The 18,012-nt window shown below is 40.3% G+C and overlaps 2 protein-coding genes across 2 annotated transcripts; both read left to right on the forward strand.

Annotated features, from left to right (window-relative positions):
• Positions 1-7,789: 7,789 nt before the first annotated feature.
• Positions 7,790-8,635, forward strand: LOC145035589 (uncharacterized). The gene is made up of 2 exons (XM_078984115.1): positions 7,790-8,374; positions 8,504-8,635. Exons 1-2 carry the CDS (start codon positions 7,790-7,792, stop codon positions 8,633-8,635), a joined length of 717 nt encoding a protein of 238 aa, XP_078840241.1.
• A 3,914-nt stretch (positions 8,636-12,549) lies between these two features.
• Positions 12,550-16,445, forward strand: LOC145036662 (AP2-like ethylene-responsive transcription factor AIL6). The gene is made up of 9 exons (XM_078985128.1): positions 12,550-12,953; positions 13,159-13,765; positions 13,891-13,973; positions 14,619-14,627; positions 14,748-14,836; positions 15,043-15,116; positions 15,212-15,262; positions 15,574-15,650; positions 15,754-16,445. Exons 1-9 carry the CDS (start codon positions 12,842-12,844, stop codon positions 16,215-16,217), a joined length of 1,566 nt encoding a protein of 521 aa, XP_078841254.1. The 5' UTR covers positions 12,550-12,841; the 3' UTR covers positions 16,218-16,445.
• Positions 16,446-18,012: the final 1,567 nt, after the last annotated feature.

Here is an 18,012-nt window from a genome sequence, read left to right on the forward strand (position 1 = left end):
CAGGAGGTTCAGGATCTGGATCAGGATCAGGCTTGGGTGCAGGGTCCGAGCAGGTCGATGACGGGTTACACGAGTTCGTTGCGTCTGAGATCATGAGAGGTATCCTTGAGGCGACCCCAGTTACTTTTGGGTCGATCAAGGAAGGGATTGTTAAGCTGATGGAGGATCGCCTCCGAGCATTCAGGAGTGACTTGACGTCCAGCCAGTCGGGTACGCGCACACTATCCTTTAAGGACTTTCGAGGGAGTGGTGTGCCAGACTTTCATAGGGCGAAGGACCCCATTGCAGCCAGGAGATGGATCATGAACATCGAGTCTGCGCAGTTCACGAGCTTCTGCCCGAAGGGGTCGAAGGTCCGCTTTGCTATGAGGTGTTTGAGGGATAGAGCTAGGGATTGGTGGGAGTCAGTTGGTGACTCGTTGGAAACCCCAACCATCGAGGCTATAACTTAGTTAGATTTTGTGACCAGGTTTAGGGTTGAGTTTGTGCCAACTGTGGAGCTTCAGCAACTGGCCATAGAGTTTCTGGATATGAGACAGACTACGAAGTCAGTGGTGGAGATCACCGCCAAGTTCAAGGAAAGGGCCTTGTTGGTACCTCAATATGCGGGGGACATAGAGATGTGGAAGACCCGCTAGCATGATATGTTGAGGGCTGATATCTGGGAGGATGTCAGCTATTCAGCTTGCCCGACCCTGGAGTCCATGGTTGCTATGGCGTGGCAGAGGGAGATTGATTTGGAGCACCTCAGGAAGAGGAAGGCAGAGACTGAGCAGGTTACAGGGGTTTCAGGGAAGAAACCCAAGGGATCCAACATTAGATCGAAGGGACAACCGGGCCAGAGTCGTTGTAGGAAATGCGGCAGGCCGCATGAGGGAACTTGTAGAGCAGGATCGTCAGGCTGCTACAAGTGCGACAAGACGGGGAACTTTGGCAGGGATTATCCAGCCCCTACCCCACAATTCAGACATCAGACCTGATTTGCTTCCATTGCAATCAGATGAGCCATAAGAAGGCAAACCGCCCTAGAATGTCAGCAGTATCAGCAACAGCACCAGCGGTGGCGCCGACTCTAGTGACATCATGAGTTTTGGATGGCCGGAAGGTCAAGCCAAAGGATCCAGTGTGTGGATCCGAGCGTTTCAGTTGACAACCGAGGAGGCACGCGCCATACCCGATGTGGTGACGGGTATGATTTCTTCGCTCTAATCTTTTATGTTATGTCGCTGTGATTTGATATGTGATATGTATGCTCTGTTAAGGATCATTCCATGTGAACGGTATCCCAGTTCAGGTGTTGTTTGATTCGGGTGCCACCCGATCATTTGTCTCTCTTGCGCTTAGCAAGAAGTTTCCTGAGTCCTTGGGAATATTGGATTGCCCTCTTGAGGTCGAGATTACGGACAACCGGTCATTGTGAGCATCGGAGGTTTTCAGAGATTGTGTTTTTAGATTGTTCGAGGAGTGTTATCTGGTAGACCTGGTTCCCATACCTTTGCGAGGAACAAGGTTATTATAGGTATAGATTGGCTAAGCCCCAATAGGGCAATGATCGACTGTGCGCAGCAATTGGTGCAGATCAGAACCCCAAGTGAGGGGGGGGGGTGGGGAAGCTGGTAATTCAGGGCGAGAGGCCACAACGAGGACCAGCCTTATGTTCAACAGTGAGGGCTAGGCGCTACCTTCAACAGGGTTACGCAGGATATATAGCCTATGTTATGGATACCCGGGAGGTGGGTAACGCGACAGTGGGCGATGCATTCCCCGAGGAGTTGTCGGGGATACCTTCGGAGAGACAGGTAGAGTTCAGGATTGACCTGGTCCCTGGTGCGGCTCTAATAGCAAAGGCACCATATCGGTTGGCTCCTCCTGAGATGCAGGAATTATCTACACAGTTGCAGGAGCTGTTAGACAAGGGATTCATTAGACCGAGCAGTTCACCCTGAGGAGCCCCGATTTTATTTGTGAAAAAGAAGGATGGGTCGCATCGGATGTGTATAGATTATCGCGAGCTGAATAAGGTAACGGTGAAGAACTGTTACCCACTCCCGAGGATTGATAACCTCTTTGAAGAGCTACAGGGAGCATCTTGGTTCTCCAAGATTGATTTGCGTTCAGGTTATCATCAGATGAGGGTCAGAAAGGAGGATGTGCAGAAGACTACTTTTCGGACGCGTTATGGTCACTATGAGTTCGTGGTGATGCCTTTCGGGCTCACCAATGCTCCTACCGCGTTCATGGATCTCATGAACCGCGTGTGCAGACCGATGTTGGATCGGTCTGTGATAGTTTTCATCGATGACATCTTAGTTTACTCTAAGATGCGAGAGAAGCATGAGGAGCACTTGCGGGAGGTTCTAGATACATTGAGGAGGTAGAGCTTGTATGCTAAGTTCTCCAAGTGTGAGTTCTGGTTGCGCGAGGTGCAGTTTCTTCGGAACCTTGTTAACCAGAATGGGATTTCGGTTGACCCGGCCAAGGTGGAGGTCGTGATGAGATGGGAGGTTCCGAGGTATCCATTTGAGAATCAGAGCTTTCTGGGACTGGTGGGCTATTATCGGAAATTCATTCAGGATTTCTCCAAGATAGTCGTGCCCTGACCTGGTTGACAAGGAAAGCCGTGGTTTTTCATTAAGGGACGGGACAGCAGGCCGCGTTCGAGACGTTAAGACAGAGATTGTGCGAGGCGCAAATCTTAGCCCTACCGGAGGGCACAGAGGATTTTGTAGTATATTACGATGCGTCCATCTCAGGGGTGGGCGCGGTATTGATGCAGAGAGAACATGTTACCACTTACGCTTCAAGGCAACTAAAGCCTCATGAGGCGAACTATCCGACGCATGATTTGGAGTTGGGGGCCGTTGTTTTCCCCCTCAAGATTTGGCGTCATTACCTCTATGGGGTCCGTTGTACTATTTACACAGACCACAAGAGCCTAAGTTATCTCATAGACCAGCCAAATCTGAATATGAGGCAGCGTCGGTGGCTTGATGTGGTAATGGATAATGATTGTGAGATTCTCTACCACCCAGGGAAGGCCAATGTGGTGGGCGACACGCTTACCGCAAAGTAGCACCGATCAGGGACATTTGTATGAGGAATTGAGGATGATAGTTGTGACTCCGCTGTTGGACCAGATTCGGGAGACCCAACAGGAGGCCATGAAGGAGGAACATCGAAAGAGCGAGCGAATTGTGGGTCAGGTTTCCTCCTTTGACTATGATAGTCGGGGATTGTTGACTTTTCACCATAGGGTGTGGGTCCCGTATCATGGAGGTGTGCGCCAGGTATTGATGGAGGAGGCACACAAATCCAGATTCTCTATCCATCCCGGGGCGACGAAAATGTACAGGGATCTTCGTCTTGATTATTGGTGACCCTGTATAAAGAGGGATGTAGCTTGGTTCATGGAGAGGTGTCTGGCCTGCAGGAAGGTCAAGGTTGAGCGCTAGAGACCTCACGACATGGTCCAACCATTGGATATTCTGCTTTGGAAATGGGAGGATATTACTATGGATTTTATGATGAAGCTTCCTAGGACCGCGCGAGGGGTAGATTCGATTTGGGTCATCATTGATTAGTTGACCAAGAGCGCCCATTTCATTCTGATTAAGGAGAGCATTTCGGCTGAGAAGTTGGCCGACATCTATATCAGGGAGGTAGTGGCGCGACACGGGGTGCCAGTTTCAGTGATTTGTGACAGGGATGGGCAGTTCACTTCCAGGTTTTGGAAGAAGTTTCATGACGAGTTGGGTACTCATCTGCACTTTAGAACCACCTTTCACCCGCAGACGGATGGTCAGAGCGAGCGGACCATCCAAACTCTAGAGGATATGATGCGGGCGTGTGTTTCAGATTTTGGAGGTAGTTGGGATACCTACCTTCCATTGGTGGAGTTCTCTTATAATAATAGCTATCATGTGAGCATTGACCGTCCTCCTTTCAAGATGTTGTACGGGAGGAAGTGCAGGACCCCGATATGTTGGGGTGAGGTTGGTCAAAGGATTATGGGGAGTACCGAGGTGGTACCCAAGACGACAGATAGGATCCAGTAAGTTCGGAGCAGGTTTCAGACTACTGAGATTCGACAGAAAAGTTATGCCGACAAGCGTCGATCTGACCTGGAGTTCCAGGTCGGGGATATGGTGCTCCTGAAAGTGTCGCCTTGGAAGGGCGCCATTCGATTCAGGAAGCGGGGCAAGCTGGGCCGCACGTATATTGGAGCCTTCAGGGTTGTAGCCCGGGTGGGCAAGGTGGCATATAGGTTGGATCTGTTAGCTGAACTCAGTCAGATTCATACCACTTTTCACGTCTCCCAGTTGAGGAAGTGTCTGGTGGACAATTCGGCAGTAGTGCCATTAGAGGATATTCAGGTGGATGACAGCCTGAATTACATTGAGTGGCCAGTGGCAATCCTTGATAGGAAGTCGAGGGATTTGAGAAACAAGAGAATGGAGCTGGTTAAGGTGCAGTGGCAGCACTGCAAGGGCTCAGAATGGACTTGGGAGCCGGAGGACGAGATGAGGGAGCATTACCCCGAGCTTTTTTGGGACCGAGCAGCAGACTTTAAGGACAAAGTCTAATATAAGTGGGGGAGATTTGTAACACCCAATTCCTGGTATGCCTTTAATTCATGTATTTCGTATGTTTTTCTCTAGGACTCGGCGAGTTGGAGGCCCAACTCGTCGAGTACAGTCGTGATCCGCAGTAAGTTTAAGTAGTCTACTCGACGAGTTGGGAGACCGACTCAGCGAGTAGGTGCTGTTTGAGTGAAACCCTAAATTGAGGATTTGCACCCTATTTAAACACATTATAACTCCTCAACTTAGCCCCCATCATCCAGAGCAAACCCTAACTCGAAACCCTAGCCGTTTTTAGTGTGTTCTTGAGCCGTGTGGTGTTACGTTGTGTGATTGAAGCTTGAAGAAGAGAAGGAGGCTTGTGGGATCAAGGGGAAACAAGAAGATCCAAAGTTTTGAGCATATTTCCAGCTTATTAGAGGTATAAAGCTGAAACCTTGTTTACTAATTGTCTAGATCATGATTTTGGACCCTTTTCTACAACTTTCTAAGCCCTAGAGAGGTTGTATTCGGGATTGAGTATTGGAAGTCAGTTTGTGCTTCAGATCTGGGGTTATTGGGGGTCTTTATGGCATAAAGGTGCCCACCTTGTTGCCATAAACACCCCATGCATCTTGTAGACCATCTTTTATCGATTTTTGAGCTAAAGGTCCTATGCATGAGCACCAAGCTTGAGGCTTTACGTGTAAAATGGACATTAGTAGGTCCGATCTATGGTCTTGATGTGTTCAGACCCATTTTAATCGACTATATAGTAATGGTCAAGGATGGACTCGGCGAGTCTGGGTGCAATGACCACCAAATTCTTTCTGTCGATGGACCGGATGATAGTGTGTAAGGTCCCTCAGTTGTTTAGGCTCATAAGGGACCTGTGAATCATGGGAATCGACGAGTGTTGAGAAAACTCGGCGAGTCCAAGGCAATCTCCCAATATTTGAAGATGGACTCGACGAGTTCTTCTTATAACTCGGCGAGTCATAGACTGGAGACATTCTTATGAGGGAGATGAACTCGACGAGTTCAAGGATGAACTCGGCGAGTCTAAAGGCACAAAGGCCGACCCACTAGTAGATGTTTAGTTGAGATGATTGTCTTTGTGATAATTATATGGTTTGTTATTGCTTGACATGTGTGTATGTTAGTATGCTATGTTATGTGAGATAGTATCGTTAAGAAGGGACTAGTCCCTGATTCGGTCGCTAGGACCAATGGGTAGGTCGGACACCCTAAATATGTCTGACAACATGATTATGATATGATATTATATGCTAGCGGTAGGGGGTGAAATAGTCCCTGTGTTTAGTTGAGATAGACGAGAGGGTAGGTCGGCACCCCAGAATAGCCTGCTATAGGTAGGTTAGCACCCCAGAATGGCTTGATATGGGTTGGTCAGCACCCCAGAATGGTTTGACATGGGTTGGTCGGGCACCCCAAAATTGCCCCGATAATATGTATGTGGTATGATGGGGGAACTCACTAAGCTTTGTGCTTACAGTTTCAGTTTTGGTTTCAGGCACCTCTTTGTCTAAGGGGAAGGAGCCAATGGTGTAGCAGTGCATCACACACACACATACATATGGTTTCCGCATTGAGTTTCTGGGATTGTACTCTGATTTATATTACTTATGTTGAGATGGTTTCGAACACGTTGTTATAGTTTTTATAAAATGACATGACTTTGGTGATGTTTTGGTAAACTATGTTGTAAAGTATTTATTTAAAATGAAAATTTTGGCCTCGAAAATTGAGATGTTACAACAAACGCCGCTTCAAACGAAAACCGACATGGAGACTTTGACGATGAAAGTGGACGAACTCGAATGCGAAGATTTGAAGATTTTTCTCACGATGAAAGAGTTGGTTCGAGCCCGATATAGACATAGGGGGTAATTTTTTTAGTTGTGTTTGGTAGTTTTAGGTGTTTTATTTTTATTTTAATTAATGTAAATTTTTAATATAATGTGATATTTTAATTTAATGAAAAACTAGTATTAAAAAATGTATGTTTTTTAATGTATTTTTGAATTAAATTTAACTAAAATAATGAGATGTAATAATCGGTTTAATGGTAGGTATTCTTTGGTTAGTAGTAGGAAGTGTAATAATAATGTGACATCTACAACTATAATAATTAGTGGTAGATATCACAGATTGTAAATATTCCATAACATCTTAGACTAAAGAGTATCGTGTGGATATTATCGCCGGTAGTCCGACGTGGACCTCTTTACCGGCGGTGAACACCGCCCCGCATCTTGTTTTACACCACTGGTGAAGTGCCGGTGGTGAGATATTACCGATTGTGAAAAATTAAAAAAATGAACGTTTGTAATTTTTGCCTTTTTTTGTGACCGTTGCTGCATTTATTTTATTTTTTTCAATTTTCCTTCTTCACCACTATATATAACAAAACATATTTACTCAAACCCACTTTATTATTTCTAAAAAATCATCTCATAAAAATGGCAAATCCATTAGAAAATTGTAAGTTGTTACTGACCGTTGGTCAGACTGTTATGAAATTATAGGAAGTGATTATGGATACGGTAAAAGAAGAAGAAGAATAAGAGGAAATCCAACCTAGGACGCGGAAGATGCTTCTCAAAGATCGTTAGGATACACACACCCATCTAATGGCACACTATTTCAATGAAAAAATTGTTTACGAGGAACACCGGTTTCGACGTCGATTTAGAATGGCAAAACATTTATCTCTTCATATAGTTGGTGGCGTTACTAACATTTCTGAATATATTAGACAAAACCGAGATGCAAGAGGTGCGGGTGGGTTTTCAGAAATACAAAAATGCACAGTTGCGGTTCGTCAATTAGCTTATGGTTATGTTTCTGATTCATGAGACGGATATTTTCAAATGTCCGAGCGTGTAGTTAGGGATAGTTAAGATGAGTTTTGCAGATGCTTTGTCACTTTTTACGGTCCAAGGTATTTGCGTAAACCCACTTTTACTGACGTTCAATCATTATATGCCCATCGTGCTAGTGTTCATAGCTTTTCTGGTATGCTTGGAAGTTTGGTTTGTCTTCACTGGGCTTGGGGTAGTTGTGCTAATGCATGGCAAGTGCAATTTATACAGGGTGATAAGGGTCACCTGAAAATCATACTTGAAGTTGTTGCGTCACTAGATCTTTGGATTAGGCATGCTATTTTTGGTGCTCCCGGCTCAAACAACAATATTAATGTTTTAGACATGTCGCCCATATTCAATGAGTTTTGTGATGGGTCCGCACCTAACTGTCCATTTCAAGTGAATGGAACGACGTATAATTATGAGTATTATCTTGTTGATGGTATTTACCTTGAATTTGTTGTGTTTGTGAAAACGCTAACATGTTTATGTGATCCCAAACACATAAAGTATAAAACGTACCAAGAAAATGCTAGGAAGGATGTGGAACGAGCATTTGGAGTCCTCAAGAAGCGTTGGCGTATACTACAACATCCGGCTCGTCCTCAAAATGTGGACAAGCTCACTTGTATTATGTATGCATGTATCATTTTACATAATATGATTTTGGAAGACGAGAACAAAATAATTTGTCAGTTTCAACCAAATGACAACGCATCCTCAAGCGCATCATCTAGTGCGCCAATACCATTTGGTTCCATCTCATGGCGTGCAAGAAAAAGGGCGGTAGGTGACAATAAAAAACACCACGAGCTTCGCAACAATTTAGTGAAACACATATACCGGGTTAATATAATTGATTTAAATCAGCTAATTGACAATGATATCGGTGAATACATACTGAAATATTTTATTATGTTAGTTAATGTAAATTTCATTTTATGATTGTTTAATCAGATGTAATGTTTTCGATTTATGAAATGTTATGTTAGTTTAATTAATATTTAATTTTAAATTTTATGTATTTATATTTTTAAATTAAAAAAAAGTTTGTAGGCACCACACCGTGCTTCTAAGGCCAAACGGTATACCTTCGACGAGGAGCTTTGTGGACGAGCTGGCCACGAACAACGGACGTGCGCACCACCCCGTTGTCTCGTGGTGGCTCGTTTTCGTGGTGGGTTGTGATCGGGACAACGAACTCGCACGGGCAATGAGATTCAAGATGCATAAATGGACCATTATCTAGCCGTTGAACGGCTAGTTTTGTAAATAAAATAAAATAAAAAAATAAAAAAATAAACAATTTATTTACCTATAAATACCACATTTTTACTCCTTATTTTTTACACTATTTTTTCTTTTTCTATACACAAACTACACACTACATCTTCACAACCAAAAATCATGGATCCCAACCAAAATACCCCTCCAAACTACAGAAATCACAAACCCGATAACGCTTTTGCGTTAGATACAACACCTCAACAATTCCCGACTATGGAGTCACCTCAAGGCGGTTTTCTCAATCTACTTCAAACCGGTTCCCCTATAAAAAAAAATCACTTTTCCAACAACAATATCAACCTTTTCCGTCTTTCCAACAACAACAAATGTCACAACAATACCAACAATTTCAACAATTCTAACAACTACAACAACTCTAACAACAATCGTCACAACAACAACAACCACCAATTTCACACCCACCAAGCTCACAACCACCACTTTCACCGGATTTTGTTGCGGAAACACAACCTTTGCCACCACCTCAATCAAAAAAGAAAAAAGGGAAAAAAATCGACCCGACCCACTACCGCCCAAGAAAGGGTTCCATGGTCCCAAGATCCAATTATAGGCGATAGTCAACCTTACAGAAGTTTTTGGGAAAAAGTCCGAGCCATTTTCTACGAGTTAATGGAAAGTGAAACTCGAAACGCCGATAAAAAAAACGATGGGATTGAGATTATGAAAGTAAATATTCTTGCATTTATTGCTACTGCACTGTTCATTTTAGTTCCTACTGTTTTTCTACTTATCATTTACGTAAAAACAGTCAGTCAAAATAATTAATTACTTGAAATGAATTACTTCGAAATGACGAGATATTCGACTAAAATGCACCGAGTTTGGAGGAATCTACAACAATCTCCTAAACATACACAAAAGTGGTTCGAATGATTTTGATGTTTTCAAGTCGGCCATGGAGCAATTTGAAAAAACAACGCCAACATGCAAAGCTTTTCCGTATATGAAACCGTGGCTAAAATTGAAAGACGCCCCAAAATGGAAAGAACAAACAGAAGGCACTTCGCAATCTTGCGGTTCAAAGCGTTCGAGAAACCCCGATGCAACTTCCCAACAATCGGACGGCCGAACACACATCGACATCAACGACGATCCGTTAGATCTTGAAAACGATCAACCTCTTCGTCGGCCCGTTGGAAGAAATAAAGCAAAAAAGCGGCTTCAACATCTTCAAATTCTAGTGTGATGGATATGTTTGGCGATAAATTTGATCGATATGTGCAACTTCAAGAAACGAAGGTCGATGTGATGACTCGAATGGAACAAAAAATGATCGAAGCACAATCATTATTTCAAGAGGCACAAGAGACGCTCCAAACAAAAACCGATATGGAAATTTTGAAAATGAAAGCGGACGACCTCGAGGGCGAAGACTTGGAACTTTTCCAAGCGATGAAAGAATCTGTTCAAGCCCAACGTAAACGTAGGGGGTAGTTTATTTATTTATGGTTGGAATTTTTAGTTTTTTTTTTAATTTTTTTTATTTTAACTAATGTAATTTTTCTTTTTATTGTTATTTTTATTTTTTTATTTCAATTAACGTAGTTTTTATTTAATGTAATTTGATATTTTAAATTAATGGAAAAACTAGTATTAAAAAAATGATTTTAATGTATTTTTGAATTAAATTTAAATAAAAAAATGAGGTGGAGTGGTGTGTTAGTGGTAGGTATCCCATGCTAGTGATAGGAGAATATGATGCTGATGTGGCAAATACCACATATATAATATGTGGTAGGTATAACGGATGAGTTAAGAAAAAATATAAAAAATATAAAACCTTATATGACGTTTAAACGGGCACTTTACCATTGATAAAAGAAAGCCACATCCTTTAACCTTTAAAAAAAAATACACATTGAAAGATGAAGATGGCTTGTAGATACAATCAATTTTTATCTAGCCACCTATACTACCCCTTAAATTCTAAACGCTGTTCATATTTTGTACATCATCTTTATAATCATTACAAATGATATTGTGCATTAAATATATATTGGTTAGATGTGAAAAAAAAGCTTAAACTTGTATAACATTTTTTTGCACAAATTTGGCTTAATAAAATTATTAATACAAAGTACAAGCATTCATATTTGGCGTTTATCAAAGGTCATAAGTTTAGTGTTTGCTAAACTTTTTTGATACGAATAGTCCTCATAGTTTTTAAACTTATAGAATTGATCCATATGATTTTTAAAACATACATGAATGGTTTTTGTGCTACATAAATGACCCTTTTGCTTTTTTAAATTTCTTTAATCTTTTTCTTTAATTATTTTTAATTATTAGAAAAATAAAAAATAAAATAAACCTTTACCCATCCTCATCCCCTTCTTCCACTTCCTCTTTAGATTTGTTTTATTTACTTCTCTTTCTTTACTTTTTTTTCCCTTACTAATAACCATTGTCTCCGTTCACCATCATCCTCACGATTGAGGCAATAACATATCATCGGGAAGGTAAAAACAAGTAGTGTTTCCAGTTCTTCTTTTTGGCCAACCAAACATAGAAAAATCACATTCCGGCCACCACCAAATTATATTCATCACTTAATATCACCCGCCTTCATATTCTCCTTAAGTAGCTGAGATCATCACCAACCCTTCACCATCTTGAAGCTATCTCAAGAAGAGACTAATTCATCCCTATTTTATTCGGGCAAAAATAATCCATCTTGACATCGCGAAACCATCATACTCTAATCAGACTCAATAAAATCTGTTTTAATCCCTTGTTTATCACGATCGCCTCGCCACCATTAGTTTCGGACCCTACCATCGTCGTTTCTTTGTTGCCATGATACACACACATATTAAAAAGGGCTCATGTTCTCTTAACATGCTAAGAATTAGTGAGCATAAGGGTGAGGTGTGTTTAAATTGATGATAAGATATGTTATGTTTGGCCGAGTAAGGAAGAAGAAAAGAAGAAAAGAAGACGTTGCCAATAATTTTGATCAGATGTAGCAGACGGTTTAATTCACAAAGAGAAGATGAAGATGAACGAGAGCAAGAGAAAGAGAGAATGGTTAAGTGAGAGAGAAAATGGTATGGTTCTATTTATTATTATTATTTAATAGAAATTTAAACCAGATAAAACAAATAGAAAAGGACATAGATGTCTTTTTACATGTTTAAGGACCATTCATGCAATTTTTTAGAAAACATAAGGACCATTCAAATAAAAAAAATCGCATAGACTAAACTTGGAACGTTTGATAAACCATATGAAACCATATGGAACATATATGTAATTTTTTCTAATTTTTATTCTGATTTAGCGATGTTTGTACAAATTGTCAAGCATAATGATAGAAAAACAATTCATAATATAACACTTTCTAATATATTATAGGAAAACAATGCAACATGAGAGTAGACCATTAGACCACAATAAATATTAAACATGTTATTTACTTATATGACACATGGTCCGTTAAGTTGGACAAAAATACAAAAATATAATCAAAAGCAACAGTAATAAAAATAACAAAAGCGGAAGTCAAAAAGAGAAACTTTATTACTATAACACAATCATAACAAACCGAAATAATCCATGAAATAGAACAAATCAACAATCAGGAATATGCAAATTTTATTCATGAAAATCATAAATTTACAAAGAAGTTTGTATACTTGTTAAACCAAAAGAGGATCATATACCATGTTCACAAAGAAAAGACAAAAAAAGGGTGGAATTTTGAAATTAGAGTACTTAAGTTTAAAGTTATTAAACAATTATTTATGCATTCAAACCTTATATGGTCAGTAGAATACATATTGAGAACTGTGTTTTTCCCACTGAATTTACGCCGATGCAGCCATGAAACCTGCTTTTATCCCCCCACTATATACCCTACCCTCCCCTCTTCCATTTTCTTCTTCGTCTTCCCCCAACTTTTTACCTCTTAAAACAAAACCTTTTCTCACTACTTTCGCTCGCTCTACTCTTTGAGCTTTGCATGTGAAGCTCCGCTCTTCTAACCTAACAATCCTACTTCAAAGCCGTTTAATCTTTCCTTTTGGTCTCACATTGATCTTTTAATGGTGGGTTCTTGCTGATTCGTGTGGAGTTTTTTGATTAGAAATGGCGAGAGAAAATAACTGGCTCTCATTTTCCTTATCACCAATGGAGATGTTCAGTTCGTCGACTTCTCAGCCACAGCAGTATTTCTTCAACGACAACTTTTATGGCAATGGTAAATTATGAATGAATATTTTGGTTCAGAACCAAAAACCCAAGTGATATCTCTTATAGAATGTTGAGTTATGCATGGTGGGTTTTTGAGTTTGAAAGGTGTCTTTAAACTGGTTCTAATTAATGATGTCTTTTTGTAGAAAAAGATGGAGTATTTGATGTTTTGATTTTTGCATGTATTTGACTCAGTCGTTTTTCCGGTGTAGGTTGGAGTAATAACGGGAAAGAAAACAACAGTCATGGGGAGGTGAAAGACGGCGGCGATTCGCCACTCTTCAGAAGCTTCATGGAATCTCATATCCACCAACAACAAGCTCCGAAGCTTGAAGATTTTCTCGGCGGCGAAATCAACATCAACACCACCACCGCCTCCGCCGCTTCCCACCCGTTAAACTCCTTCCGTTACTCCGACGTCTCGCAGACAGAAACCCAGGACTCATCCTCCTTAACCAACATCTACGACAGCAACAGCTCCGTCTACTTTTCCGACCAACAAGATCTCAAAGCAATCACTACTACAGCTGGGTTCCCGTCGACGTTCTCAACCAACTCAGGGTCCGAGGTCGATGACTCAGCCACCCAAATGACCGAGTTTGCCGGGCAATCGATTGAGTCAGGTAACGAGTTGGCTTATGCACAGTGTCCGATGAATGCGCTGTCGTTGGCGATAACCAGTACCGGCGCCGCCACCCGTCAAACTCCTCCTGACCAGCAGAAGGCCATCGTAGCCGTCGATTCCATCAGTCAGAATAGTTGTAAGAAGATTACTGATACTTTTGGACAGAGAACTTCGATCTACAGAGGTGTTACTAGGTATGGTATCCCCATCTCTCTCAACTTCATTTAAATTTTATTAATCAAGAAATCTTTTTGACATAAAAATGTCTACTTTATTATTTAAAAAAAAAAAAAAAAAAAAAAAAAAAAAAAAAAAAAAGACATAGGTGGACTGGAAGATATGAAGCGCATCTTTGGGATAATAGCTGTAGAAGGGAAGGTCAAGCAAGGAAAGGACGTCAAGGTACTCCTTCATTTCATTTCATTTACTTTATTTAAACATATTATTAACTTATTATAAGTATATTTATGTTGCTATTATGATATATATGTATAAATGACTGAGATTCTGACGACGATATTGATGTAATACTCTTTGCCCAAAATAGAAGGAATTTGTCCACAAGATTTACAAAAAATCCTGTTACAAGTATGTACAATAGTATCTGTTTCTGTGTGATATTTGTTGTTTCTCTTTCTAAATCTAAGGGTCTAGTGATGTGGCTACTGTAGTTTCTTTTCATCAGTACATGACACTTTGCTTTTACTTTCACTTTTGCTTTTTTCCCCATTTTCGTACCCCTTGTGTTTGACCAAACTCAAACCCACATAATAATAATAATAAATAGGTTACAACAATTGTGACCTCTGAATATAATTTGTACAGTTTGTGAATTAATTCGAATGGTTGGTATTGAAAATGTTAATGTACGTATGATGTGAATGATGAGAACGCTTTTATATTTTTAGCTTTTGCTTTATCTAAAAGTATTTTGATGCTAAAATGATGGACCACTTATATAATAAGCTAACGTTTTCTTTTTTCTGGCTTTTCTGCATGGAATTGGCCATGGGTGTACATAACTTGCCTCTCAATTATTTTCTTCAGTGTACTTGGGTGAGTGCATTCCTTATTATGTTTTCTGATTGTTCTTTTGTTATTTTGATCCTCATGCTTATGGGATTAATCAAATATGCTTGATTGTGATTTGTAATGGAGTTTGGTATAAATTTTCAGGTGGATATGACAAAGAAGATAAGGCTGCGAGAGCTTATGATTTGGCTGCTCTTAAATATTGGGGGCCGACTGCCACCACAAACTTCCCGGTAAATCTATTTATCTCATCATAACGAGTCAAATTTATAAAAAAAATTAGGGCTTAATGGGAAAGTCTGAATATCTATTAAAAAAACTCGTATATATAGCTTATCCGATTAAGTCGATTACCACTGATTCTAATGAATCAAAACTAAACCACCGATTAATCTTGTTTGTGCAACCTACTAAAGTGATTACAATTATGTTGATTTAGGTTGCAAGCTATGCGACAGAAGTGGAAGAGATGAAAAGCTCAACAAAGCAAGAATTCATCGCGTCATTAAGAAGGTTTGTTACCTCAACTATTTCTATTTGCTATGTAACGATAATCGATATATATATTAGTATTGCATTTTCTAAGATATTTTTTGCCATTATAACAGGAAAAGTAGTGGTTTCTCAAGGGGAGCATCCATCTATCGGGGTGTGACAAGGTTTGATCTCCAAAAACCCGTTGTTTTATTTATTTTATTTTTTTAATTGGTTGATGACATAAACTATATTTAACTAGGGTTGGATTGAGACACTTATACTAATGTCAATGAGACAAATATTGTAACTTTTTGTCCCATCCAAAAATGTGGGATTTGGGACTTGCTCTCAACTATCAAGTCTCCATCATGTCTCTTGTATGTGAAAAGACATAAATGCCCCATTCATACTAATCATTAAAAATAACCCTAGATAGTTTCTCTACCCCCGTGTAAACAAATGTGTCCTTATTGATCTATTGGAAAATGTGCAGGCATCATCAACAAGGGCGTTGGCAAGCAAGAATAGGCCGAGTTGCTGGAAACAAAGATTTGTATCTTGGAACTTTTGGTAAAATTTTATGCTTTTCTAACGAGTGTATGACAAAACGTGTTATGGATACAGACATACAGTGATATGATCTTCGTTCTTACATTGTGTAATAATTTTACAGCCACTGAGGAAGAAGCAGCCGAAGCTTATGACATAGCAGCAATCAAGTTCCGGGGGATGAACGCAGTGACAAATTTTGAAATGAAACGATACGATGTTGAAGCTATTTCCAACAGCTCCCTTCCAATTGGTGGCTCAGCTAAGCGCCTGAAAATCTCACTGGAGGCTGAGCAGAAACCATCTCTGATCGCCAACCACCATCAACAGCCACAATACAGCAGCGGTGGCAGCATCAGTTTTGGTAATATCCCACCGGTTTCTGCCCTTCCTTATGGCATGCAATTTGATCCAAACTCAAATCAATCGTATCATCATCATCAGAATCATAATTTCTTCCAGCATCTCCACCAAAACAACGGTGGTGTTACTCCTCAAACATCTGGGTCTATGTCTGTAGGGAATCCGATGGCATTACTGCCTCCAACACCAGCGGAGTTTTTCATTTGGCCTCACCAATCTTATTAACATAATGACAAAAAGCACTTCCAAGATAACTTAGCGCCATAGACAATGCTAATTTTGAAACTTTTAAGGTTTTGGTATGCTGACCGGTTTAGGGTAGCTTTTTTATGGTAGTATTAGTATGGGCTGGGGTATAATGTTTTGGGTTTTCTGATGGTGGATTTTGGACTAAATCTTGTAAACAGGTGTTTGGAATGCTAATTGGTAGAATGGTCTTTTTGGGTGCTTAAATAGTGTCACTTATTTTATACATGTGGATTTAGTAATGTATCATTTGGAGGAGAGGCAGAGTGAGTTGTAAGAAAGCTCATGATTATTTGATCAAACTTCGAAGGGTCTTAAATACTTGGTCAAATACATTTCGGCTAAGAAAAAAACATGAAATGGATGATTTTAAGAGGAAACTCAATTGGCTGTCTTATCGGCATATTGCAAGGATCATACATCATTCTCTTCTATACTCTTTGCAAGCTTTATCTATGCTTCAATCCAAGGAGCAGCGGTTCTGTCGTACCACTCAACATCACATCTATATTATTCATCATGTCCAACAATTTGAACATCGAAAGCTCATCATGAGGCATGAGCCCAACCAGCGACAACCAAATTGAGGATCATTGTGTCTAGTTGGTAGAACACAGACGATCTAACCGTCGCAACTATGGAGACACTCATGTGGTCGTAGGTCTCTTGCATTGCCTATCCACCATTGTCTTACCTACGACCGAAGTACTTGTGGGTGACCCCGCTCTCGTGGGTAGCCTCACACAACCGCCAATCAACAACACCTCCCCCCCACCCCCACCTAACACAACCGACACAACTCTTCACGCTTATGGGTGTTGTCGTTATCGACATGTCTCCCCTTTCCATGACACTTCATTCACTTTGAACCCTCTTGCATTAGTCTTTTTCTAACGCAACAACCAACGGTTCATATGGTTCCTGTTTTTTTGGAGGCCATGGATATTGCTAGAAACTGTAGGGTTTACAACTTCATGTTGCTCATGGTATAGTATAAGTCAAGCTTTATGACAATGATCAGGTGCATTGTCAGGTGATGTTAACGAAAATAGTTTTTTTAGAACGTGCAACTTGTTTTTGTGTCTGATGACAATCCTTAAAGTACAATGTCAATAAACAAAGTTAACATTGTTCAATTTCTTCTTGTAACACTTAAAAATCATAGTAATTTAAAATTTTACAAAAACCAACAATTCTTCATCATTGTTTACAAAATATTCATTGTTTCAAAAGTATTATTTCAAATCAAAGTTTTTCCCTAAGATCCAATGACAAAACAGGAAGTTGTGTACGATCACGCCTTTTCTTTTCCACGATCCTCGAAAGTATCTGAAACCATAAACTAAAACTATAAGCCAAAGCTAAGTGAGTTCCTCAAAGTACCATCACACAATTATATAATCAAACAATAGCAGGTCCACAACCTCCTTGTTGGATTACACATGGCCCACAACCTTACGGTTGGAATGTCCAATACATAACGGGTCCACAACCTCCTGGTTAGATTACCCCTGGCCCACAACTTTCCGGTTGGAATGCCCTGGCCCACAACCATACGGTTGGAATGCCCCAATCTATTGACTTACAACACAAAGCAGTATCGTTTCAACCCCACTATACCATGTCGATATGCAAATAACAAATAACATATATATCCAACAATAGACAATCATATAACCAGTTAACAGACTAGCAGACAGAACTACAAATTACTACTATATAGCAACATCATAAATATCAGGATACATAACCAACGGGCCGACATTGGTGCCTT

This window comes from Lactuca saligna, chromosome 3 (assembly GCF_052625555.1).
Source record: "Lactuca saligna cultivar CGN05327 chromosome 3, ASM5262555v1, whole genome shotgun sequence".
NCBI classification, from domain to species: Eukaryota; Viridiplantae; Streptophyta; class Magnoliopsida; order Asterales; family Asteraceae; genus Lactuca; species Lactuca saligna.

Bases quoted from the DNA above. Each gene is read 5' to 3' on its own strand.
- LOC145035589 (XM_078984115.1), top strand. From the start codon at position 7,790: ATGTCGCCCATATTCAATGAGTTTTGTGATGGGTCCGCACCTAACTGT. The intron at 8,375-8,503 runs GTAAATTTCATT...AAAAGTTTGTAG, and splicing joins ATTTTATTATGTTAGTTAAT to GCACCACACCGTGCTTCTAA.
- LOC145036662 (XM_078985128.1), top strand. From the start codon at position 12,842: ATGGCGAGAGAAAATAACTGGCTCTCATTTTCCTTATCACCAATGGAG. The intron at 12,954-13,158 runs GTAAATTATGAA...TTTCCGGTGTAG, and splicing joins CGACAACTTTTATGGCAATG to GTTGGAGTAATAACGGGAAA. The intron at 13,766-13,890 runs GTATGGTATCCC...AAAAAAAAAAAG, and splicing joins ATCTACAGAGGTGTTACTAG to ACATAGGTGGACTGGAAGAT.